Source organism: Lissotriton vulgaris, chromosome 9 (assembly GCF_964263255.1).
Source record: "Lissotriton vulgaris chromosome 9, aLisVul1.2, whole genome shotgun sequence".
Lineage (NCBI taxonomy): Eukaryota > Metazoa > Chordata > Amphibia > Caudata > Salamandridae > Lissotriton > Lissotriton vulgaris.
Window position 1 is genome coordinate 332,142,892 of NC_141697.1, and position 26,901 is coordinate 332,169,792.

At 46.1% G+C, this 26,901-nt stretch overlaps 1 protein-coding gene across 6 annotated transcripts in view; it reads right to left on the minus strand.

Annotated features, from left to right (window-relative positions):
- The window catches only part of DGLUCY (D-glutamate cyclase), a 279,618-nt gene that overhangs the window by 120,882 nt on the left and 131,835 nt on the right, over positions 1–26,901 (minus strand). For all 6 annotated transcript variants that reach the window (XM_086937659.1, XM_086937657.1, XM_086937656.1 and 3 more), the window contains exon 5: positions 26,256–26,406. In XM_086937659.1, coding sequence (XP_086793785.1) covers positions 26,256–26,406 — 151 coding nt within the window. The remainder of the gene's footprint in view (positions 1–26,255; positions 26,407–26,901) is intronic.

Genomic DNA, 26,901 nt, shown 5'->3' on the forward strand with positions numbered 1-26,901 from the left:
CAAGATCCTCAAGGGCTCCCCTGCTCAGATTCTCATGAACCTGTTGTCTCCCTACGTTCCAGGTCGTTCCTGGCCAACCGCCGCCAGACGGTCTGGGTCCCACCCGGATCCGCCGAGATGCCGCCATTGGGAGTCGGAGTGCCTCAGGGCTCTATTTTGAGCCCCACTCTATTTAACATCCTTATGACCCCTCTGGCGACATTGGCGGAGTCCTATGGGGCCCGGATCGTCTCTTATGCTGACGACACTCAGCTCCTTTTCACCTGTCGCAAGAGCGAAGAGTTCGATGGAGAAAGGATCCGTGAGTGCCTTGGGGCTGTTTTTAGCTGGTTTTCACATAACAGCCTTAAGTGCAACTCGGACAAATCCGAAATACTATTCTTCGGATGCCCATCAGAACCAGATTGGCAAGGATGGTGGCCTGCCGACATGTTCCCTCCCACACAGTCCTCTAAGTGGGCTAAGAACCTGGGAGTTAAAATTGACAACGAGCTTTCGCTCAAATCCCAGGTTTCCACTCTTACGGGAACATGCTTTGGGATTCTCAGAATGTTGCGCAAGTTTTTTCCCCTTCTTTCGGAGCAACATCGGACGATCACTGTTCAGGCCCTTATAGGGTCCAGATTGGACTATGCCAATGTCTGGGCTTGCCTGAATATCTCCTCCAACGTCTGCAGGTCACCCAGAACGCTGCTGCGCGTGCCATTTTTGGCCTTCATCGCCGCACTAGTGCCTCTAATCTCCTTGTATCCCTCCACTGGCTTCCGGTGCGGAAGAGGATACTGTTTAAGGCCATGACTCTTGCCCATAAGGCCTTGCATGGCAATGGCGCCAAGTATCTCCAGAGGAGGCTGGACTTCTATCGACCTGCACGATCCCTCAGGTCAGAAGCCTTGGCTTTGGCTCGGGTACCACGCATTAAAAAGGCTCGGCTAGGCGGCCGGTCTTTTAGCTTCCTTGCTCCTCAGCTATGGAACTCGTTACCGTTGTCCCTGCGAAACACCTCAAATCTGCTTGTCTTCAGGAAAGACTTGAAAACCTGGTTGTTTGCTGGATAATTTTTCCCCTCCTTTGGGCCCCGTTCTGTTACTGTTATGTTTCTTGCTCTTTTCCATGGTCTGGAGCTCAAAGCGCCGGGACACTCCTTTGGAGTAGCCGTTGCGCTATAAAAGTCCCATTTTAACATAACATAACATAACATAACATAACTACGTTCATCGGACCTTGAACTGGCAGTAGTCCCACGGTTCAAGCGGAGTCGCGCCGGTGGTCGCTCATTCCGTGTACGTGCTGCAGCCCTGTGGAACGCCCTCCCTTTGGAGATGCGTACCCTTGGCGACTTGTTCTCATTTCATAGGGCTTCTAAGACTTTCTTGTTTCTTTAGATCTGTTTTCCCCATTTAGTCTTCTCTTTTAAGCTTGTTATGTTGTTACCTTGTCAGGCGCCGGGACGCTCCTTCGCTGGAGCAGCTGTGCGCGTAATAAAAGCCCTTAACATAACATAACATAACATAACATAACATAACATAACATAACATAACAAAAACTATATGGGAGTCTGGGTTATATTTTAGAATTCAAAATGCTTCTATGCAATAGGTTGTGCCTACATTTTTACACAGTTGGACTAACCATTTTTGTCTTATTAGTTGATATCCCGGGCAAAAAAAGAACACATGTATTTCAGACTCAACACACATGTTAAAGGCTGGACGCCCACTTGGATTACCGCGCTACCATTTGCAAGTAAAAGCACGCAGGGGGAGACAGCCGTGGTGAGACTGCACATATAGTTTCTTGCCTGTTACCGGGCGGATTTAATCAAGACATGCCTCCAGCCTGCCAGTGTCTTTTGCTTCCAGGAAGAGTGAGGAACGGGTGCCATGAGCGGGTTCTGTATGGAGCTTTGCGGTTAGTCTGCCCCAATAGCTGGCACTTAATAATTTACGTAATGTTCTCAGACAAGCTGTGTCAGGGTTATACCATTAAGGGACCTGCAGAGCTGTTGAAAACGTCCAGGTTGCTGAGAACCATAAACTGCACACCAGTCTCTCACACTTCTTCACCCATCACATTGCTAAGAGCTGCACCCATAGCATGTTAACTGCCCCTCCGTGCTCATCACACATGACAGATAACACTTTCAGCGGAAGACAAAAACAAAGACAACACCATTCCAACCACAAACCCTATACAGTGTATGCAGCATGTTACCAATGGAAGCCAGTGCTTCAGCACCTCAAATAGGGAAAGTAAGCATTATTTGATGTTATAATGAAGTACAATTTATAAACAAACAAAAATACTTTAAAAGCATGCACAAAAGGTCAGCACAGCAACAACATCACAAATATGCCAATAAAAACATAAGTACTGGGCCCATTAAAATCTGGTTCTGTTACCCCTGCAGAGCGCTGCCTGTTTGGTGAAGTTTGGCAACTAAATAACGGGCGCTGTCCTTATTTAGACTGTGAACTGCGCCATAGCAGCTGTAAGGCCAGAGGCTAGCAAGGGTGCGATGGCCCCAGGGCTTAATTTGAGCCGGTGGTTTTCGGTGTTCCACCCCGGCACCTAATCCTCAAAACCAGGGCTTATAGAACGAACTCGACCCAAAGGTCATGAGCACCAGTTACGGAAACACATACATTTTTGGCAGGCATGAGGAGATTATGTAATTAGCCCAGATTAACAGGATTTTGAGCCTACTCTGAAACTCGAACTAGGTCCCCCAGCTCCAAAGTCGGCAGCTCTGGCCATAAATCCTCTCCCCAATTGTAGGGTTTCATGGTTAGAAGTTGGTTCCGTTATATGGAGCGCAAATAGGCGCAATGAGCTGGTGCAAGCGGCATCCGGACGAGAGCCCCGGTACTAATTTTTTCACAAATTAGCCACTGCATGGCCCTAACTGCAGGTAAGGAGATGGTGTCCATCCCCTTGTGTGGTAATAAAAACAAAAACACCACTAATTCCGGTGAAATGGGCTCTTCATATTGCTGTGCCCTGGTGTCACTGCACCTGCTGCATTATTGATGGAAATGTGTTTGTCCAACACAGGGGTTCTCTCTTGTTGTTTTGGCAGTTGTATGCGACAGGACACACAATTCTGGCGCACACACTCCCTTGTACTTCTTTTGTGCACACACAAAATTCACCTAAAAAACGTAGACACAGGCGGGACACCTAGCTGACAAGTGTCCCATCGTCATGTGGGAGGCCTCCAACTAGGCCTGGAATTTAATTCAAAAACACTATTCTGTGATTTTTTTTAAGCCACACTTACAGTGGTAAAAGTGAAACCACAAGTCCTAGTATGCAACATGTTTTTTGTCTAAAAACCCAGGGCTATCCGAAAGTGTCACTAATAACCACATTCTCTTGAGTGCTAAGGGGTCAGGCGACCACAAACAGTGGTAAACCACTGTAGAGAAAATTGGAACTTCTCCCTTCTGAAAAAATGGGAAAATATGTCCCATTCGGCTTTAAAGGGTCTTAGGTTACAGAACACCTTACAAATCTGAGACTAAGGGATCATCATTTAAGACTAAAGATTTGCAGAAAATAAAATGTAAATGGAATCAATTCATAAGTACTTCGGTTCCAACCTCTGCCATCCTAACTATTGAGAACTACTGCCCCCTGGTGGGAGCAGCCGGGAAGGAAATCACGTGGCCTGCTTGGTTTCAGACTAACTCTAAAGCTGTGGGAGGAAAGCACTGCTCCTCACCAGGTACCGGGAGCCGAAACGAACGCGAAGAAAAAGGTCAAGGGTTCTAATCCTCTTGTTAGTTTGGGAATTTAACGGATCAATACAACCCAGGAGGAGTCGTTATGCACTCTGCAAATGAGATGATGGGGCGCAGCTGCTCCACAAACGGAACCCTTTCTTAAAGAGATTGGATGTTGCTGTAACTGCAGCATTTGTTACACTCGGTTAAGGAATTAATCAACCATTGTCAACGCCAAAAGGTCTGGTTTTCTGTGCTGAGACATGCAGCGTAAGCAGATTAAAGCCAGCCAGAGAGGTATATACAAGTGAAGTAGTCCCTCGAGCACTTCGAAGCAAGCATTTGAGTCCTCCGCTTCCAGGGGCTTATTAATGCACGCACAGCGAGGGGACAAGCGAGAGAGGGAGAAGAGAGAGCAAGCACACAAAACGAAGCAGCCACCTTGTTCAAGTTTAGTTGCTCATTCCAGTTGTATCAGTAAATAAAAAGTGCATTTATTTATTTAAAGCAGAGGGGAAGAAGGCATTATGGAGTGGCAAGTGTGGGAGGGAGAATCAACACATGGGGTGGGGCGCATTTTCAAAGTAGGTGGGGAGAAATAATAGGGGGCAGAAGCAACAAGGGGCTGCGCAGGAGGGGGAAAAGCAATACTGCGACCAGGGGCGGAAGCAAGGCAGAGGCACACGTGGGAGGTAGCAAAACAAGGGGGTGGGGGAACCAAACCGGTGAAGGAGAGCAACATTGAGCTGGTGAGAAGAAAGCACATGGGCGAGAAGGCATTGTGCGGTGTGAGGGAGATGCACATGAGGGAGACAGCAGGAAAACACATGCACTCTTGCAGAATGCCTAAACAAAAAGAAAAAAGTAGGGCCTAAAAAGTGAACTAACCAATGGCAAGCAATGGTTGGGCTCTAAGCCCACTGTAAGATAAAAAAATGTCTTGCAACAGACAGTGCATGCTCTATCTGGGGCAGGACCTAAAAACAGTCTCTACATTAGAATGACGACACCACTCAACAGTATTCCCTCTGCACAGCACGTGCATTTAGCACAACAATTAAAAATCCTACAATTCCACTTGCCAGGCCCAGACCCTTGTATCTGGTAAATACGCAAAATAGTTGCGATGAATTGTACTAAAGCACCATTTATTAAGCTGAAGCTAGAATAAAGAAAGCCTGGTTCCCAGTGGCAACAGTGTCGCCAAGCTCAGTTTGATGAAACAGCAGTGTTTGCGGCTCATTAGAGGCAGGATACACAGAAGCAGCCAGAAGCCTGTAATGATGCAGTTCAATCTCTAGCCCTACTCCTTAGGGGCCTCTCTGTCAAGATGCAGCAAGATCACCACATACATCTTTGATGACTCTCACTCCCAACCCCTTCCCCAGCCAATTGTAAGTGAAGATGGGGCTGAAAACACTTTTGTATTTGTAATTAGGATTTTATTTGTTATTTTTGACAGGATAAATAACAATAGTTGGTTAACACTGCCTTACAAAATATTCACTCTAAAGTAATGTTGCAAACAATTCTATTTGTTAAGACATAAGACAGAACTTCTTATTTTGCCCCAAAAACAACAAGCAAAACAAAATGGTTCCACGGCATGAACCTTGATGGCTTCGAACCTCAACTTTCACTGAATGTCAAGCCACTTTGATTCGCCTGGAACACACTGCAAAAAAATACAAAAGCAGATTGTTACCAGCTCTCTCCTCTATAGAAAAAGAAACTATATCTTCCAGAAAGCGACTTCAGAACTGCAGTGGAAGTTTGTCAGCTCTGAATAGTAGTAATGCCCTGCTCCATGGTCTCCCAGACTCCACACTGGCAACCTTACTAGCAGCACACCTCACTCTGGCTGGGAAGAAATCTGATGAAATCATCCCCCATTCTGTTGTAACCACATTGGCTCCTCTTGCCGGCCCGCACCATCTTCAAAACCAGCGGTATAATTTACAAAGCCATCATGACTGGCACCCCTGTTTATCTTAAAGACAAGCTCACCGTCTCTGGTGGTTCGCAGCACACCCATAGCAACAACAAAATCAAACTGCAGATTACGAAGTAGAAGAATCTAAAAAAGCATCACAGCTTTTCCATTGAGGCATCCAGAATATGGAACATCCCTGTATCATCAGAACCATCCCTGCACTGCTCTAATTTAGGAAGTACAGTAGACGGGTATACCCAAAAGAGTCACTGGGACCTGGGTGCAATGCGATACATATGAAAGAGGGGTCCCAGTTCACAGTCTATACGACAAAACAAGCAAATCAAAAAAATCATAAACATAAAAAAAGAAAATTCAAGAATGATTGAGCACACTGTTATTTAATCACAATGCGTAGAAGGGAAATAAAGCGTACATCTTTGACGTATCGAATACAATAACAATCGCGCCCCAAGGAGTGTGAAGATATAGAAGTGCACGTGAAGGAACAAGTGATGAAAAGATATCCTGCCTAAAAAATGGAGGACTAATCTTAAAATTCACAGTTATAATTGGCAATTGGTAGTGAACCAAGGCCAACAAGTAGTACCCCCTAAATGGGTACTTCACTCTTGAAAACCATACCTATTGCTCATCAACATGTTTTAATATTTGAGATGGCTTTAGCTGGTGGTTGGAAGGAAGAGAAGTCGACGTTTCGACCCCTAGAGTGTAGCTAGGTAACAATACAGCCTTAGAGCGGGGTCTTCATCAGGACGGTGATAGAAGGGGAGGGGCTTCAGTGATTCTGAAACAATGAAAAACCATAAGTATAACGAAAGGGGAACTAAATAGTTAAAGGACCCCAGAAAATGATAAAAAGTCAAATTACTGTGTCAATTAAACATCACTAAAATGGGCCAGCCGGCTCCAAAATGGTGGGGAGCCCACTTGGGGTACAATTGTTATTGTATTCGATACGTCAAAGATGTACGCTTTATTTCCCTTCTACGCATTGTGATTAAATAACAGTGTGCTCAATCATTCTTGAATTTTCTTTTTTATGTATATGATTTTTTTGATTTGCTTGTTTTGTCGTATAGACTGTGAACTGGGACCCCTCTTTCATATGTATCGCTCTAATTTAGGAAGCCTACATCACAATGGAGTAACAACGCAATAACCAGTTACCGCTTCTATCACTTGTTGACTTTGTGACTGCTTTTGACTCTGTACAGTGGTCTGCTACCTTTTTGGCTAGGCTTGTGGTATGCAAATACCACATACATACATACCATATACATACCTTAAGAGCAAATCAGTAAAATACAAGTGCTACAATGTAATTCTAGCACCGAAGCTAAGAAAAAGTTACGAAAAAAGAAAGAGACAGGGGAAGAAAGTGTAGAGTCCCCCAGAGGGAACCAGTTTGGTAACAGAGAGGGGAGTCAAATGACTCCTTTTTAAATGAAACACATCCACAGATGGTCACACTGCAGCGCCTTCTTCATCGCCCACCCAAGCACCTTTGACAAGCACCTTACGCAGTCTGCGGCAGGTAGCTACAGGAATCGTGGCTCAAAAACAGATTATTTTACAGAGCGCCACAAACTGAACTGTCTCTAGAGTAGACGCTGGAGATAAAGGTACAAAAGTTAAAGGCAGTATCAGTGCTCCTGTAGGAGTTCTGCGAAACTCCCATTTTAGGCGAACAGCAAACCAAATCAAGCAATGTACCAGCAATACCACATTTCGCGTGTTTAAATACCTGCAATATCAGATTGCTGCATGATGCCTGGCTGCTGGTCAAACAATATCTGACAGGAAAATTTGCAAGGAACTTTGGCTTGCCTCATTACAGATCCACTGTCAGAATTGCTCCACTGATTGTACGTGCTCCATGCTAAATTATACTCCGCGTCTGGGCCGCGCCCTATACACAGAAGTGAGGCAAATTATTAGGCCATTTGTTGTCATTTTGTGCCAGCACTATGTGGCAGCCTAAGACTGTTGCCTTTATCCTGCCTTCAGAAAGCCTGGCCCAATGATCTATCTGCCTACCTATCTGAGCAGATTTACCGGACAGCTCACGGTCAGGAAAAATGATCGACAAGCAGTAATATTTTCTTGTCTGGATAATAAATGATATTACTAATAAAAATCTAGATTTCGAAGACACAGTTTCTGCAAAGGTTGTACATGTAACTTCTCTTTAACACTTTTGAATTGGTGACACTGCCCTTTCTCTGAGATACAAAGTGATGGAAATGGGCACAGGTGACCAAGGAATACTGTGGTCAGGAGACACATCATGAGTGGCGGGTTCATGATGAAGAGCAGGATCATGAATAGGAGTAAAGTCAAAGGAAGGCAGTCCACAGACGGTCGCCAGTCCATATGAACTATTAGTTGACTAATTCTGCCCAAAGACATGGACAAGGAAACGGTGAGTAGTGAATGTATTCTGTTTCACAGAATCGGCTGCAAACAGAATGCATTTTAAAAGTTTGCTACTGCACTCTCTGGAAGAACCAGAAAAACACTTGGCATGCTTTTCATGCCATCTCAATTACGTATGCACGATGCACAGTCATCAGCACACGTGAACTAAATAAAATGAATGACTCTGGCTTCCTTTGCTCAAAGTTTGCTTTAATAATATTTCCAAGCAATCAATACCAACGGTAAGAATTTTTTTTCCAAGATATCCATTCAGTGACCGAAAGGGCAATCCCAGCCGCCACCTGTTTTGCAACAAGACCCCCCTTCCTCAAGGCGACACTCTGTGTGTAATCTGTGGTCGCTGATCAAATAATCATAAAACAAACTGAAGGGTTGATGTGCCTGCTGCAGAGAACTGTGTGTAACTACAGATCATCAGTGCTGTATATGGGAGGTACTGTTCGGTACTGAGTACCTGCACCTCTTTTTTTTGAGGAGAGGACCAGTACTTCTCAAGAGAGACGTAATATTTTTAATTGGAGAGTGCAGGCACTTCTCAGAAACAAGCAGGTAATCTGATACAGAGCACCTGCACTTCTATTTTTTTCATCTCAAACACAGCGGATCATCGATTTGATGCCAATATTATCTAACCTCAAATACGCTGTCATATGGCAAGCTGCCTCTGTCACCTTGCAAAGGGACAGAGGCAGCTTGCTTTGTTTCCATTGACGGGCTGCTCAGTATAAAGGCAAGGTGCGAGTCTGGGTGTGCCCTGACTAAACCCCAATACCTGCTCCCAGCCAGAACCCATTCCAACAAAAGGGATTACTGAAGTTCACTGAGCCATTTGCAGCAAGTGCAATCTTGAGAGCAAATGGCGCCCCCTGTCCTGCAGATCGCCAGTCCGACAAGCACCCTCACAGTGTGTGGTCACTGCTGGGGGTCTCCCTGAGCCGGTACACTGCGCCCTGTGGGACATGCCTGGACTTCGGATCTGGCTAAAGAATAGCTGCTGAACTGGAATCTGACTGGCAGCCACTGTATTACAGCATTGACACAGTGCTAAGGGTCCAATCTCTTTCTTGTCTATCTCAGTTCCTTTCTTCTGATTCAATGGATTTGTTCCATATACTTGTGTTTGCCCCCTCTCCCCTTTCAGCACCCCTCAGCATTTCTCTCTCCATGTCGTGACTGGATGAGTTGTATCCTTACACTCCTGCTGTCAGAAAAGTGCATAACAGACTGATTTCAATCCCCCTGTGTGCCTCTCTGCTCTTAGTTTCCCTTCTTTGACCTTCCAGCTGTGTAAAAAAAATATATTAGCCCTAGTCCCCTTGCCACAAAACCCACTGGTGAGCTCACCTTGCCTTCACATGTTTCAAAGGTAGCCATCATTTAAATGGATTTAAAATCATTCCAAGATGGCCAACCATGTGCACATGAGCGGTGGCCATCTTTGAATGATATATTTTTTTAAAACATTCAAAGATGACAGCTGCGCTGGTGCTTGTTTGTGCAGTGACCATCTTAGAATGTTTTTTTTCCTCATAGGACGATGTAAACCTTTGCAAGATCTGGGCAAGTAACAAGCCCTGACAAATCAAATAAATGGCCTCAGTGAGACCTTTTTGGGACTTTGCTCCTATGCTCGAGAACAGAGGACGGAGCAAAGGCATTTGACACAACAATGACGTCACTTTTGGTTGTTAGAGCAAAAAAGAATAGTTTCCATAAAGACCTGTTTCGAACACCTGCATAATGCTTTGCTTAAATGGTCAGTGAATCCTCGCTGTATTTTTTCATTGTATTGGATTGTAAAAGGTACGGAAATGGGTACAATGAAATTGTGCACATTACTTCTTTGCCAATGGAAATGTATGTATGTATGTATGTATGTATTTGGTATTTGTAAAGCGCAAACTGCCGCTCCGGAAGGAGCATCCTGGCGCTACGGGCCATCTGAGACAACAACCATGAGAATGAAATGGCGGCCATTACATAGGCATCAGACAGATTGGAAATCCAGGTTTTTAGTTGTTTCCTGAAAGAACTCTCTAGATTTAGGAGTCTAAGTTCTATAGGCATGGCATTCCAAGCTTTAGAGGCCAGAACAGTAAGGGTTTTTCCCCCCTTGGTTTTGTAGTGGAATTTGGGGATAGTGATCAAGTTACAGCTTACTGATCTCAAGACTCTAGTTGGATTGTAACGGGTGAATCTTCTTGAGAGATACCTAGGGCCGATGTTACTGAGAGCTCGGAAGGTGGTCAGAAGGATTTTGAACAGAATCCTTTTTCGGAGGGGCAACCAGTGCAGGGTCTTTAGGGCTGTGGATGCGGAGGATTTTCGAGGCAATTTAAGTACCAATCTTGCGGCAGCGTGTTGCACGCTCTGCAGTTTTTTCAACGTGGCCTTTTTAACCCCTGCCATAAGACCGTTACAATAATCAAGACGGGAGAGTATGAGGGCCACGGCAACCGACTTTCTAGATTCGGTAGGGAGGAAATCAAAAAATTTCTTTAGAGATTTTATAATAAAAGCAGCTTCCGGCAACGTTCCTTACATGATGGTCAAAGGACAAGGAGGAGTCAAAAAGGACCCACAGATTTCTGGCTACTTCTACCGAACTGGGCGGCGCGGAGGTACCCTCTGGCCACCATTTACTTGGGCTGAAGTTGACATTTTTACCCATGGACAGTATTTCTGTCTTGTTGGCGTTACATTTCAGGTGGTTATTTTCCATCCACAGAAAAACGTCCGTCAGACAGTTCTGAAAGTTCTGTTCAGCAATTGTGGTGTTTTTATCTAAGGATACAATCAATTGCGTGTCATCGGCGTACGATGTTACTAGTATCCCATAAGATTCAATTAAAGTGATGAGGGGCACCATGTAAATATTAAATAACAATGGACTCAAAATGGAGCCTTGCGGAACTCCAGATGTAACCTTTTTTTCCTTTGAGAGGAAGGGACCCAATGAAATGGTTTGTGTTCTCCCAGATAAGAAAGAGCTTAACCAGTCAAGGGCAGCCTCTGTAATGCCATTTTCTCTCAGACTACCAATCAGAACTTTATGGGAAATGGTATCGAACGCCGCCGATAGATCTAATAATATCAAGACGGCGTTTTTACCTTCATCCTGTAAAAGTTTGATGAGGGCCATTTCAGTGGAATGCCTTGATCGAAAGCCCGACTGCTGAGGATGTAGAATATTGTGCATTTCGACGAAGTTCTTTAGCTCTTGGTGGACCATATATTCTGTTATCTTCTCAAGAACTGGGAGGAGAGATATTGGTCGTAGATTGGAGAGATCAGTTGTAATTTTATTTTGTTTCTTCATCAGCGGTTTAACTATTGCTTTTTTCCAATCAGGAGGAACAGTGCCTGAGCTAAATGAGGCATTGACTATGTCATTTATGATGGGATTGACTGCATCAAGTATTTGGTGAAGGATCAGCGGGGGGCAGGAGTCAGAAGGCGCCCCCGATTTGCAGACCATAATGGCTTTGCGAGTTTGTAAAAGAGAAACTGGTTCAAACCTACTCAAAGTGTGAGCCGTTGTCACCATAGTGTCATTGGGACCTTGCGTGGAGGGTAGGGAGATGGGCGGGAAATCCACCTGAAGAAGTTTAATTTTCTCCTCAAAGTAATCAGCGATCTGGTTGCATATACCTCGAGACGGCGGGATTACAGATTGAAGGGCTTTCGGGTGGGTAAAAGATTTCACTATGGAGAAAACAGTTTTTTATTTCTGTTAAGCCTCTTTAATGGCTTTAGTATAATAGTCCTTTTTGGCAATTTTAATGCTAGAAAAATATGCATTCCTATGTTTTACATAGAGAGCTTTAGCAATCGGGTCACAGGTTTTCCTCCATTTGCGTTCACTTTTTTTGCACAATAGATGTATTTCAGCAAGGGACTGTGTATACCAGGGGGCACTAATCTTTTTCCTTTTCTCCTTTGAAGAGGGGCGCTTTGGGGGAACAAGGTCTTTGATAGCTTGTTGCAGCCAAGTGTGAAAGGTTTTCGAGTCCTGGACCACTTCACCAGACAGGCTGGGGGCCTGAGGCTGCAGCGGAGGCTCAAGCTTAATGCTAGCGGAGACCGCCATCCAGTTTGAATTGGATAGAGGCTGCTGAATTGCTTTTACTGTTTTCAAGGGACGGGGCACGCTGATATTGAACGGAATAAAGCAATGATCCGTCCAAATTTGCGGAATTGGCGCATGTGACCACTCAATGTTAGTCGAATTGATGACCCGGGTTAAATCGGGCTCACCCAATGACTGTTGCCCCCCCTCAGGTCCTAAAGGACGTTTTTTCGGTCCTACTTCTCAGTGTACTCCCCCTCCTCAACAAGTCACTTGCACTGGGTAGGGTCCCTGGTGCTTTCAAAAATGCGACGCTGGTCCCGCTTATTAAAAAAACAGGGGCTGATCCTGCTAATCTTTCTAATTATCAGCCCATATCTCTCCTTCCTTTTGGAGCAAAAATTCTGGAAGCTCACGTGGCTAGATGTCTATCCAATTTTATTGAATCATCAGACTATTTGGAACCAAACCAAGCCGGCTTTCGTCCGGCGTATTCAACTGAGACTGTGATTCTTGCGGTCCTGGACACTATGAGATCCAATGCTGATAGGGGTATCCATCAGGCCTTAGTGCTCCTGGACTTGTCGGCAGCGTCCAACACGGTCGATCACACCATCTTATTGCACCGTGTCGAACAGGCCGGCCTGCGGGGCTCTGCTCTCAGTTGGGTGAACTCCTTCCTGACTGACCGTACCCAGGCTGTCAGGCTTGGGAACTTCATTGCGCCCAAGTTGGTTACTACCTGCGGTGTCCCGCAAGGCTCTTCACTGTCCCCGCTTCTGTTTAACTTATATCTTAAACCCCTTTTACACTCTCTAAAAAACAGAAAGGTTACAACCTTTAACTACGCCGACGACCTGCAATTAATATTTACATTGGACTCCCCGGACACTGTCACTGAATTTCAGGCCACCATGTTGCACATCCAGTTGTGGATGGATCAGAACCATCTTAAACTTAATCCAGGGAAGACAGAGCTGGTGCTTCCTGGCAAAAGTGAGGCCAGCTGGGGCCCGCACTTTTGGCCATTAAAACTGGGTTACCACCTTCACCCTCCTCTTCGGTAAAAAGCCTTGGGATTACCATTAACTCAGATCTCTCACTTAGAGGACAGGTGGGAGCTGTGATCTCTTCCAGCTTCCATCAACTGCGCAAAATTTAAATAATTGCCCACCTGCTGACCCACTCTGCTCTCATACAGGTGGTGCTGGCTTTGGTCCTATCCCGACTGGACTTTTCTAATTCCATCTATCTAGGGTTACCTGCATTTTTATTAAAGCGCTTGCAGATTGTCCAGAATCAAGCGGCCAGACTCATCCATAAACATCCTAATTGGCGATCGGCAAGACCACTGCTGGCCGACCTTCATTGACTACCTATTGCTCAACGGGTGGCATTTAAGGTCGGCTGTCTGGCCTTAAGGTCGGCTGTCTGGCCTTTAAGCCCCTTCATGGAAAGAGTCCTAGGTTTATCAATAGCATGATTGTGAAGCATGAGCCTACCCGTAATCTCCGCTCAGCACATCTTTCTCTGCTTACCTTACCCTCCTTTAAGCGGAAGTGACAGGGAGGGTGTCGATTCGCTTACCTTGCCCCTAAGGTTTGGAATGCATTCCCTTTGACAATCAGGAGCTGTGAAAATCTTATGGTGTTTCGGAGAGCCTTGAAGACCTGGCTCTTTAAGCAAGCATCTGTATAGGTTATTTGCCATCAATTTTCCTCACTTTCAGCGCCATGAAACCCTTGGGTGCCCGTGAGCTCTGTAAATTATGATTAACATAACATAACATGTGTAACCAGTATGGGGAGGTTAGAACAGACCCCATCGAGAGTGTGCCCTGCATGGTGAGTGGCCTGGGCCACTCTTTGGTGGAGTCTGAAGATATCGAGTGTCTGATGAAAATTGGTAGCCTGGGCGTCTGTTTTAGATTCCAGCTGAAGGTTGAAGTCGCCCAGGAGCGTGAAGGTAGGATAACGCAGTAGAAGTTGGCCTAAGGATTCTCCCAGGGACTCCAGAAACAGAGTTGCACTATATATTATGTCTCCAGTGAAGGAGGAAGCCGCATTGAGCATGATAGAAAAAGCAATGCCTTCAGCGCCTTTGAGGGGGCCTAAATTGAATGTATGGCATTTCAGGGAGATTCTAATAACTATAGCCACTCCACCACCTCTACCGTTTGGCCTGTCCAGTCTAAGGATGACGTAGCCGGGAGGGAGGGCAATCGCCAGGTCAGGGTTGCTGGAGTCATTAAGCCACGTCTCGGTTATGAAAAGAAAGTCTAAGTGGTGGTTAAGGATTAATTCCTTGATATCTTGACTATGACAGCACATAGAACGTGCATTAATGAGCCCCCCTTTAAAATTAAGAAGACTGGTAGGAATGGTATCTAAATGGGGTAGGGGTCGGGTGCGGACCAAGGTGTAGTCCATCTACAGGTTCGACAGGAAAAAGGGCCCCATATCTGTTCCATGGGGATATGGCACAAACACTTACTTGATAAATTGAGCGTGCGAAGGTCACCTGCATGATAGGGCAACTTTGGCGGGTTTTGTCCAGCGTGGCCTGCGTCGGTCACGGACTTGGCGCGGACAGGCGCAGACGGGCTTGCCTTTGGAGCGCTGCCGGCGAGCCCGCTGCGCGTTCGCCACATCCGTGCCTAAGTAGGCGGCAGGAAGTGGAGGGGGGGAGCCAGCAATGTGCAACACCCTAAACAACTAGAGTGCTAATCTTCAGGCGGGTCAGGGTAAAGTTCCTGTCCCCGCTTTAGCGCTCTAGAAGTGAAAAGCTAAGGGCGGGATAAGGGGACGAACAGAGCAAGATGAGCAGCTAACAATTAATTTAAAAATCTATGTCCTAGGAGTTACGGCGCAGGAAAATGAAATAAGGCAACAGAAAAGTAATTTTTAAAAAGCCCAGTGCATGGGCAGCAGCGTTATGAGCACACAGTAAAACACACCCAAAACACTCATGTTAAGGTCGACAGGCTCACCACATCTGTGCCTAAGTAGGCAGCAGGAAGTGGAGGGGGGGAGCCAGCAATGTGCAACACCCTAAACAACTAGAGCGCTAATCTTCAGGCGGTCAGGGTAAAGTTCCTGTCCCTGCGTTAGCGCTCTAGAAGTGAAAAGCTATGGGCGGGATAAGGGGATGAACAGAGCAAGATGAGCAGCAAACAATTAATTTAAAAATCTATGTCCTAGGAGTTACGGCGCAGGAAAATGAAATAAGGCAACAGAAAAGTAATTCTTAAAAAGCCCAGTGCATGGGCAGCAGCGTTATGAGCACACAGTAAAACACACCCAAAACACTCACGACTGACTCACTCACAATGAGTTTCATCACAGTTCTATTTATTCTATCTATTTTAAAACCTTTCATAACGTATGCCCTTTGAGATACGCTGATACAATTACAGTGACGTATTTTCTTATCTCCTCCTCATCTACGACTATTGCGCCTTGTGTCCATGCCCTTGCCCTCTGGTAGTACTTTCTTGAACGCCACTACTCAAATATTACACAATTCAGGTTACTCAGTCAGTCAGTTAAATCAACTTTATTCGGCTAGCTAAAGCCATAAAAGTACAACATAAAACATCTATAGACATAAGGCATCGTATAAGCATCATTTGAATCAATTAAAATTCATATCTTTGTATATTTAGAATCCATTAAAATGTCATGCAAAAGGTAATAAAAACCAACCACAATCATGACTATTAGGTAACTTTCGATGATCATCCACATAGACATACTATCAGTCTTGTTTAGAATGATTAACTCTGCTTTATTCCATTCCTGTATCTAATTGTACCAATTAAAAAACTAGCTACCCCCAGGCAGATTACTGGTGAGCTTAACATTTGCAAGTAGACCAGATTTGGCCTTACTTGCACAAAGTTTTGATCCCTTACCAGCGGGAGGATGTACTTTCTGCGTAGGAGATCATAATGGGAACAAAAGAACATAATATGTAGAGTATCTTGCTCTGAGAAGATGTGCACCTAATTGGTGAGTTTGATTTAAAATAACCTTTCGGAAAGGCCAGTTGCCAGGGTACCATATTTAAACGGAATCTTGTCAAAACAAAGAGATGATAAGAAAACAAGTTACTTACCTGTAACTGTAGTTCTCCGGTATTGGAAGCTTTCATAGATTCACATACCTGAATCATTTACCCGTCTTCGAGACGGGAGTCTCCGGTACATAAAAAAGCAATGGTTAGCAGTATAGCTAACTGAAAAAGACCTAGGCCCATTTCCCTTTTGCAACCCATAACCCTTGTTATGTAAAAAAGAACCAAACTTTTCTCTTAGCCAATCAGAGCCACTCACCCTCTAGAACCCTCCTGAGAGAACCTTTTTCCCCTCAGATTTTCGGGCACTGGTGCTATAATACTTTTTCGTGCCAAATCCAAGGTGTGCCTCTCAGGGGAGGAGGGTGGGCATATGTGAATCTATGAAAGCTTCCAATACTGGAGAACTACAGTTACAGGTAAGTAACTTGTTTTCTTACTCCAGTATTGCAGCTTTCATAGATTCACATACCTGAATCAGAATAGCGAGCAGTAAATTATAGCACATTTTGTTTTTGTCACCTTCTTTTCACCAATATGCAACACATGATACTTGCACATAGTAGTAACCGTATCAATATATACATAGACATATTGCTCCTCAATTACATATCCAATATCAATTAACAATAACATGTTCTTTTCTTACCAAACAAAGGAAGGAGGGATGAGAAAGAGGCTCACCGTTATTGGAAAATGTTCCGCAGTACTGCTTGTCCCACTGCTACATCGCTTCTTGCATAAGCATCTAGACAGTAATGCCTGGTGAAGGTATGCGTACTCCTCCAGGTGGCTGCTCTGCAGATGTCCTGAATGGATACACCTGAAAATAGAGCAGTTGAGGTTGATATCGCTCTTGTGGAATGAGATCCATCGTACGATTTCTCATTTTGATAACGGGAAACCACTCCTGGGGGCACTAAAAGCCACAAACAATTGTGTAGATTTTCTAAAAGGTCTTGTCCTTTGCAAATAAAACTTCAGGCAACGCTGGACATCTAGAGTGTGGAGAGTCCTTTCCGCCACCGTCGATGGTTGAGGAAAGAATCTTTTTAGGATTAAGTGCTCATTTAAACGGAAGTCTGTTGGTACTTTCGGAATAAATCTTGGATTCGTTCTGAGGACCAATCTGTCTTCTCTGAATTGGAGAAAATGCTCTTGCATCGTAAGGGCTTGTATTTCTCCGACCCTTCTGGCTGATGTTAGAGCTATTAATAGAGCCACCTTCCAGGATAGGAATTTCAGATCATCTTTGCGTATTGGCTCAAATGGTGGTTTCATCAGTTGTGATAAGACAATGTTCAGTTGCCATAAAGGTGGTGGAGGTCTGATGGGTGGGTAAACTTGAAACAACCCCTTCATGAATTGTTTCACAATTCTTTCCGACCACAGAGAAGGACGTGCTGAGTTTCTCCTGTATCTTTAAATCGCCGCCAAATGCACTTTAATAGAGGCATGGGCTAATCCAGATTGCGCCAGCCTTAGTAAATATGGGATGATCTGATGCGCCTCTGCCCGCAGAGGATGCAATTCATTCTCCTGACACCAGAAACAAAATCTTTTCCATTTCATCCTGTATGTCCTATCAGTGCTTTCTGCTCTTGCCTTTGCCAGGATTTCTCTGCATTCTGCTGGAATGTTCAAGTGATGAAATTCTCCGTAGTCAGGAGCCAGGCCGCTAATTGCAATGATGTTGGGTCTGAATGCTGCACTTGTCCCTAGTGCTGGTATTGGCCGAAGACATATTGGCTCGGTCTCTGATAAAAGGAGCAGCTCTGTGAACCAATGCTGCCTGGGCCACCAAGGGGCTATCAATATTATCCTGCTCTGCTCTTTCTTCATTTTCGTGAGTACTCGTGGCAGGAGGGGAATCGGCGGAAAGGCGTAGGCAAAGACGCCTGACCGTGCCATCGAAAACGCATTCCCTATGATCCCCTTTGGTGACGCCAGCTTGCAAAGAATCGGCATTTCTTGTTCTGGGCTGTGGCAAACAGATCCACCGTTGGTATTCCCCATTTGGCAAAGATGGTCATCAGCATGTCCTGATCTAGCTCCCACTCGTGACAGGTCGCCTTCTGCCTGCTGCGGGTGTCCGCTGTTATATTTTGATCCCCTGGAAGATGTATGGCCTTCAGAGTCACTCCGTGATCTATCGCCCATTTCCATATTTTCTGAGCTTCTCTTGATAGAGAGAGTGATCGTGTGCCTCCCTGTTTGTTTATGTAGAGCATTGCAGTTGTGTGTCTGTCTGCACTAACACTGATCTCGCTTCTATTCTTGGCAGGAAGGTCAACAATGCCAATCCTATTGTCCTTAATTCCAATAGGTTTATGTGAAGGTGTTGTTCCTGTTTGTTCCATCGGCCGCTAACCTATTAACTTCTGTAGGACTGCTCCCCATCCTTCGAGAGAGTCATCCGTGGTAACTACTAATGGAGCTGGTTCGGTCAGGTAGGAGAGACCCACCGAAATGTTGTTCCTGCGAGTCCATCACTTTGCTGCCTGCAACATTGGATGCGTGATTTTTATCTTGTCCTCGAAGGATCCCTTTGCTTGGCACCACTGAAAGTCTAGCTCTTCTTGTAACGGCCGCATTCGTAAGCGACATAGGGGAGTGAGTGGTATGCATGAAGACATTGTCCCCAGAAGCGATTTGTATCTTCGGACTGAAAGACTTTCTTTTGCTGAATTCCTTGGCTAGAGAAACAAGTCCCAATTGTCTCTCTATGGATGGGAATGCTTTGTTTTGTGATGTATCCAGGTTTGCACCTAGAAACTTGATCGTCCTGGATGGCTGTAGAGATGATTTTTCCACGTTTAAGGTCAGGCCCAGGTCTGCAAACAACTGCATGCAAGCTGCAGTTGAAGCGTGAGCTGCCTCCTGCGATGGTGCCTTTACCAACCAGTCATCCAGGTATGGAAATATTTGGTGTTTTTGTCTTCTTAGATAGGGCGCCACTGGCGCCAGACATTTTTAAAATATTCTCGGCGCAAATTTTAGGCCGAATGGTAGCACCTTGAATTGGTAATGGTCTTTAGCCACTGTAAAACGAAGGAACTTTCTGTTGGACGGATCGATGGGGAGATGAAAATATGCATCCTGTAAATCTAGGTAGGTCATCTGATCTGGGTTTAAGAGCAGCAGAATATTTTGCAGGGCCACCATTCTGAATGACTGTTTCTTGAGATAGGCATTTAGGGACCTTAGGTCCAAGATTGGACAACACCTGAGAGCATCTTTTCTGATCAAGAAGAAACGGAAATAAAATCCTCGTCCTCTTTGGGAGTTCAGCACCGGTTCTATTGCTCCCTTTCAGAGCATTGCCCAAATCTCCCGACGCATCTGAGATAGGTGTTTTGCTTCTTGATATGTAGGTGGCAAAGGAGGAGGAAAGTGGAGGAATTCCAATGTATGTCCGAATTGTATTATGTGGAGGACCCATTTGTCCGATGTTATCTTCTGCCACTTTGGTAAATAATAAGTCCCTCTTCCACCCAGGGGAACATTTGACAAGATAAGAGGGGAAGGACCTGCAATGTGTAGGTTGTCATTGTCTTTTATTATTATCTTTCCCAGAACAACCTCCTCGTCCTCTGGGAGTGGACTTAAAGTACCCCCCCGAATGTTTCTGTCCATATTGCTGCCGATAGAGCTGCGAAGAGGAAGAGTAGGATGTGTATCTTTCCTGCTGGTAGCCCCCTCTATACAAGGGTTGTCCTCTTCCACGGGGGCCTCGAAAAGGCACCTTCCGGTACTGTTACGCACCCAAGGATTTCGCTGTATCCGTGTCTTTTTTAATACTTTGAATGGTCTCATCCACCAGGCGCCCAAAAAGATCCTCCCCATCAAAGGGTAGGTCCAGAATTTTATTTTGGACCTCTGGCCTAAAGGAAGTGGCCCTCAGCCAACCCTGGCGCCTCAAAACTGCTGCTCCTCTGAGGGAACGAAAGGCCGTGGTAGCTATGTCCATAGCGCAATCAATAACTTCAGCCGAAGTTCTCTCCCCTTCCTGCAGAACTTTCTTCGCCTCCTGCTTAGAGTCAGTTCAGTAAATTTTTATTTCGATGATTAAAAACCATCATAAAATATACATATTACATAATACAAATCCTCGTAGATTCCTTGTAAATATTTTAAAAGAGTCAAAACTGCGTCACGCTAAAACTGCCCAGTCATTTTTCCAGAGAGCAACGGACACACGCACTTTGTGTTCTATCTTGAGCTTTTTAAAACTTGCTGTTAAATTAAGAAAGACCAGGGGCTGACTCAGGCTGTATTGAATGCTTTTTAATCCTCCTTAGAGTCTTCCGGGAGGAGGTCGACATAGGGTGCTATATCGCACCACATCTGTCTGTCATATCTGCCCAGGATGGCTAGGGCATTAGCAGCTCTGACCAGGAGCGCTGACATGGAGGAGAATCGTTTACCTGCGTTATCTAAACGTCGCCCCTCCCTGTCCGGAGGCGCTGCAATAGGTGCTGCTGGATTCTTTGACTTTTGCTGCGCTGCCTGCGAGACGATTGAGTCCGGTTTAGGATGGCCCAGTAAACACGCCGGGGCGTTCTCTGGCGCCTTATACTTTTTGTCCAGCCTCTCCAATACCGGTGTAACCGTTGCTGGAGTTGTCATGACCTGTAATCCTTCTTTCCATATGTGGTCAATAATTGGTATAGACCTGAATGATTTTTGATAAGCCAAATTAAAAGACGTCCTTCACGATCACTAAGGGTCTTACTAGAGAAAGTGCGACATACCTTGCAATCCTTTGCTTGGTGGTCCGGGTAAAGACAGTATATACAGTCTTCATGTGGGTCATCGGTGTAGAGTCTCTTTTCAGAGCAGGTGACACAGGCTCTAAAAAGACCCTTTTTCTCCTTTCCAGCCATTCTCAAGGATGTAGATGAGTATAAACTTCTCAAATCCACAAGAAATAGACTGGTAATGGAGCTTCTATCCAGTTGGAAATCCAGAGTTTGAGCAGAGCTCAAAGGAGACTCCCTAGCACATGGGTACTCACAAACTTTCTATCGGGGCCACATTTACAGTGTGGTTTGTGTCCGAGGGCCGCACCGGTGGGGGCGGGGTCAGTGGGGAAGGGACGGGGCTAGAGCAACAAAAAAACTGTGACCATAAGGTTGATCATAGGTCCCTGCAGCGGACGCCTTCGTCCACTGAGCCACCAGACTCGGCATAGACACACATCTCTCTCCCTCTCCCCCTTACACCCTCTCCCCCTCTTCCTCTCTTCCGCTCTCTTCCGCTCTCTCCCCCTCTCTCTCTCCCTCTCTCTCTCTCCCTCTGTCTTCCTCCCTCCCTCTGTCTTCCTCCCTCCCTCTGTCTTCCTCCCTCCCTCTGTCTCCCTCCCTCTCTCTGTCTCCCTCCCTCTCTCTGTCTCCCTCCCTCTCTGTCTCCCTCCCTCTCTCTGTCTCCCTCCCTCCCTCTCTGTCTCCCTCACTCCCTCTGTCTCCCTCCGTCTGCCTCCCTTTCCATCCCTCCCTTGCTCTACGTCCCTCTCCCTCGCTCTCCCTCCCTTTCCCTCCCTCTCCCTCTCTTTCCCTCCCTCTCGCACTCCCTCCCTCTGTCTCCCTCTACCTCCCTTCTCCTCCCTCTGTCTCCCTCCCTCCCTCGCTTTTCCTCCCTCGCATTCCCTCCCTCGCTCTCCTTCCCTCCCTCGCTCTCCTTCCCTCCTTCGCTCTCCTTCCCTTCCTCGCTCTCCCTCCCTCCCTCGCTCTCCTTCCCTTCCTCGCTCTCCCTCCCTCCCTCGCTCTCCCTCCCTCCCTCCCTCCCTCTGTCTCCCTCCTTTTTTTTTTTAAAGGCTGTCTGCAACCAGAGCTCGACTCAGAGACTCTGCTGCCTGTGGGGGCCGGGTGATTTCTGCCGTAGTCAGAGTAGGTCTGCAGGGGCGCTGAGAGCATAGCTGCCAAGGTTTCAGAATGCTATGTGTGACATTTTTATAATTTCAGTGTAATTTTGAGTGACATTTCAATAAATATGAGTGACATTTTCTCGCAAGCAAAGTCAAGCAATGAAGACAAGAGAAACATATAAATATCAGAAATATGACACCCATTTGAGCAACAAGAAACTCTAAAAAGTAATTGAACTAAAATGCACTAACAGCAGGCAGCTGTAAACAGAGCAGAGTAATACTGCGAGAGTGCATGGTTCTCACACTCAGTACACTACAGGCTGCAGCCAGCTCAGAATGAAGCATTCATTTAATTTATTAATAACATCCATAGCAAGTTAGGGGAGCTATTAATACACAGAGGCCTTTACCAGCTTTTGCCCACACTGGGTCACCGGGATCCTACCTTCTGCCAGCATCAATCAATGAATCAGATCAGGATGCCGAGCATCAGTGGGGGCTTTACGACCTTTCTGTCACAAGTGGGACCAGGCCCACAACAGATGGATGTGGGGCCCCAACATTTACATCTCTTCTCAGCTGCCTAATTAAGAGCCAAACACCGTAAGCTGACTCGCAGACAAGCTCGGGCACTGGGCAAGCCTTGGATTGAGGGGCACACAGTCCCACATAGGTTATAGTTGGCAGCCAGAGCTCTGTAATGTTATATTCCAAAAGGTACTCTTGAGTCTAACAAGTAGCACTGGGCAGGGCTGTGCATGTCCTGTGCAGCCAGTTTCATATGCGTAGCGTGTAACTGTCCTTATTATGATACTGGACAATTGCTAAGACAAGAGGAGACACAGTTTCTGTGGAAACCGACAGCACAGCCAAACATTGCGGTTAGGGTATGGGTTTGAGGTGTTATATAGCTACCATTACTAGTGAACTATAGGCCAGGTAAAATAAGGATGCAGGGTTCTGCCTCAAAGTTTGCAGTGAAATAAATGACTGCAGCACGCACAATATTGCAACTGATTAAAGTCGGATCTAACCAGAGGACCCGTTGAGAAACTCGTATTTGGCAGAGTATGAAAGTTGAAACCGGATCGATCCACTTGAACTAACGCTCTTCAGCAGATGCACGCCCCTCAGACAACACATTGAATCTGCTTCATTCAACATGACGGTGACCTACAATGGGAAGAAGAGAGCCTATGGAGGAGTTCTGATGCTCGGAGAGACGCCAGCAGGAAGTGCAGCTAATGCCTTTGTGGCTGACAGTAAACACTACTCCCTCCCCCCCCAACCTCCCTCCCGGGCTGTGACAGCTTCCAGGCGCGCGCACACAGCCGCACCCAAGCATTTCACAGGTCTTTAAAAGACCATTAGAATGTTAATGAGGCTATTTTCACCTCTCAGCGCCCCTGCAGCCCCACTCGGACTACGGCGGATATCGCTCGGCCCCCACAGGCAGCAGAGTCTCTGAGTCGAGCTCTGGTTGCAGACAGCCTTTAAAAAAAATTTTAAAACTCGGGTACGATCTCTGAAAGGTCCGCGGGCCGCCAGGGAAGGCTTGCCGGGCCGCCAGCGGCCCGCGGGCCGTACTATGAGTACCCCTGCCCTAGCACAATGTGCAGGTAGAAAATCTGAGGGGCAAAAGGTTCTCTCAGGAGGGTTCTAGAGGGTGAGTGGCTCTGATTGGCTAAGAGAAAAGTTTGGTCCTTTTTTACATAACAAAGGTTATGGGTTGCAAAAGGGAAATGGGCCTAGGCCTTTTTCAGTTAGCTATACTGCGAAACATTGCTTTTTTATGTACCGGAGACTCCCATCTCGACGGCGGGGAAATGATTCAGGTATGTGGAGCTATGAAAGCTTCAATACTGGAGTAAGCTTTGTTTATGTAGGTCAAGTATGGTTGCATCTGCTGCCCCAGGCTCAGTGTGACATACTTTCTCACCGAGGGCTTAATTAGTTCCTTTTCCTCCCTTAAACATTAACATCTGTCTAAAAACGTCAGCTTTACTGCCCTAACGGCGGGCTTAGTCAAAGGGGTAGGGAACATAAACTGTTCAGGGCAACCTGGGGTAGGGAACATAAACAGTTCAGGGCAACCTAACTTCTCCGTTTGAACTTTAATATATTTAAGCCATGGGATGTTTAGTGCCTTGTCCAGTACTAAGCAATCCTGAATTATTAATTGGCTTAAGTTTGGGGTTGTTTGAGCCCAAATTCTCATCCAGCAGGGAAGTGGGGCAACTGCAATCAAGTCTGAGCTATAACCAGCTCCCAACTCCTCGTGTACGTTGAAAATTGGGGTAGATGCAGGAACAGAAAGTAGTTTACGCATGAAATTATTTTCAGCCACTTGTATTTCTGTTGTGTCCTTGTAGCCCCAAATGTCACTACCATAGGTAGTCATCGGGATGCACTTAGAGTAATAAATCTTTCAGATCGCAGGGAGCGGCTTCGAACCTATTTGTTTAGTGAAGCCTAATGTTGCCCCTGCTGCTCTAGCTAAAACATTCTTTTTGTGCGTGCGTTGTGCACACCATGAGCGTTGATCATCAAAGAGCACCCCAAGGTATGGGAAAGTAAATACCTTGGTTAGCTCAGTCCCATTACAGTAAAATTTAGCTTTAGCTACCTTCCTAGAACCCATAGTAATTGCATGTGATTTTTTAAAATTTGAAATCAAGTCCAAAGAATCCATAAAATCTATAAAACAGTTTAATAACAATTGCAGCCCTCTTGCGGTTCTGGATATTAAAACCGCGTCATCAACATATAAAAGTGCCGGGATCATTTTTGCGCCTGCTCTCGGTATATCTTTGCAACAATTTGTCAGGGAATGCCCTAGTTTGTTAATATAAAGAGTGAATAACAGAGGCGCCAATATGCGCACCCCTCTTTTGGCCACCCAAGAATCAGTCAGACTGCCGTCTTTATTAAAGCAGACTGCCGCCCTGGTGTTATCGTGAGCAGTCACCAGAAAAAGTATCAGATCGGCGTCTAGCCCCGCTTCTTAAAGGACCAGCCATAGCTTGGATCTATTAACTAGATCAAAGGCGGAGGAGAGGTCCATGAAGGCCAAGTGCAGATTCCCCCCTGGCGACGGTATACTTTCCGATCACCAGGTGGAGGTTAAGGCAATGGTCCAAGGTCTCTCTCCCCGTCTAAACCTATACTGCAGGTCCGATACAATATTTGCACTATCAAGCCAAGCTGTTATGCGCTTATTCTTTTGCCGAAGAATCAAGGAGCGAGATTGGCCTGTAACATGCTGGGTCATCCCTGGTACCTTTTTTTAAAATGGGGATGATCACCGCCTTTGCCCATGACTGTGGAAAACCAAACTTACAGGCTGCATTAAGAACATGGGTTGAAACCATAGTCCAAAATTTGGGATCTGCCTTGTAGAGGTCAGCCGGTACACCGTCGGACCGGGTGCTTTTCCTCCTGATGTCGAGGTGATGGCTTTATGGACCTCGTCTGTATTAAAAACAAGCGGGCCACCTACTAATCCGGGAACGATGTGTCCCACAGAGTTCTCCACGTTCTCCAGGTTATCATCGCTATAAATTTTGCAAAAATGCTGAACCCATGTCTCTGCAGGCACTAAGCAATCTATACTAGTACTTTCTTGTACGCCACTACTCAAATATTACACAATTCAGGTTACTCGTTTCATTTGCTTGAAAGGATGAAAGGTTGAGTCAGCCCTGCACATACTGAAACTTGTGACAATAAGGTTGAACAGAGATCTTCACAGACACTCTCAATGTATCTCACTGGCACTATTAGATTCGTTTCTATGGGGTGATCGAGTCCGCGCTGATCTGGCGGTCCTCGGGTAGCTTGTATGGGTTTCTCTCAGGAGGTTTCAACTGAGTGGCTTTTGTTGCATGACAGCTTCTTCGATCTATTCCGGCCTTGAGATCCCCGCTCAAGCAACCCCAACGTTTTGAAGATAGCTCAGTGGGTTTAGCGACTAATTATTGGGATGTCTGTGCAACCTGCAACTAGCCGGTTTGATTGGGGTTGCTGAGCCTTTTTTTATGTTATTTTAATGACAGCGCCTTGAAGCTGCAGCCTGTGGCACAAAGTCCTCTGCCAGCAGGAGCAGCGCGATGTGGTCCTTACCAGGGCTGCCGATGTGCACGGGTGCGCCGTGAGCCGTCTGCATGGGGTGCGTTGCTCCCACAGCCGCGTCCAGTTTATCCTCAGGCACCGGCCTCATGGTGACCACCAGGGGGCAGCCGAAGCTGGCAACGCTGAAGCAAGGCACCGCCGTCTGACAGGACAAGGAAGGAAGGAAAGAGCACAGAGTGAATGAACCGAGGACGAAACTCAGACTCGTCATAACAATCGCATTATAGGTTGGCAAGCCGGAGAATTCACAGAAAGCCACCCCCACCCCCTCCCCGCACCCTTGGGTTCTCGGAGAATGTTGCTACCGCGCAGAGAAGGATGCAGAATAAACAGAAGCTAGAACGGCTCGGCTCGGTTCTCTTATATCCCAAGATTCCCAGCTGACCTCGGGCCGGGCCGGACCCCAGGCTGGAGCATCCGAGTCTTAAGTGCCTTGCCCCCCCCCCCCCCCCCCCCCTCCCCATACTGAATGGCACTCGTACAAGTTGTTTGATGTGCACGACAAAAAGAACATGGAGTGACACACAAACATTTTTTTCAATATACATATAATGGCACGAAAGCACTGTAACAAGTCATAACGAGTGAAACATAAAATGCACTGACAATACATTTTAAAACAGGCACTTCACAAAGG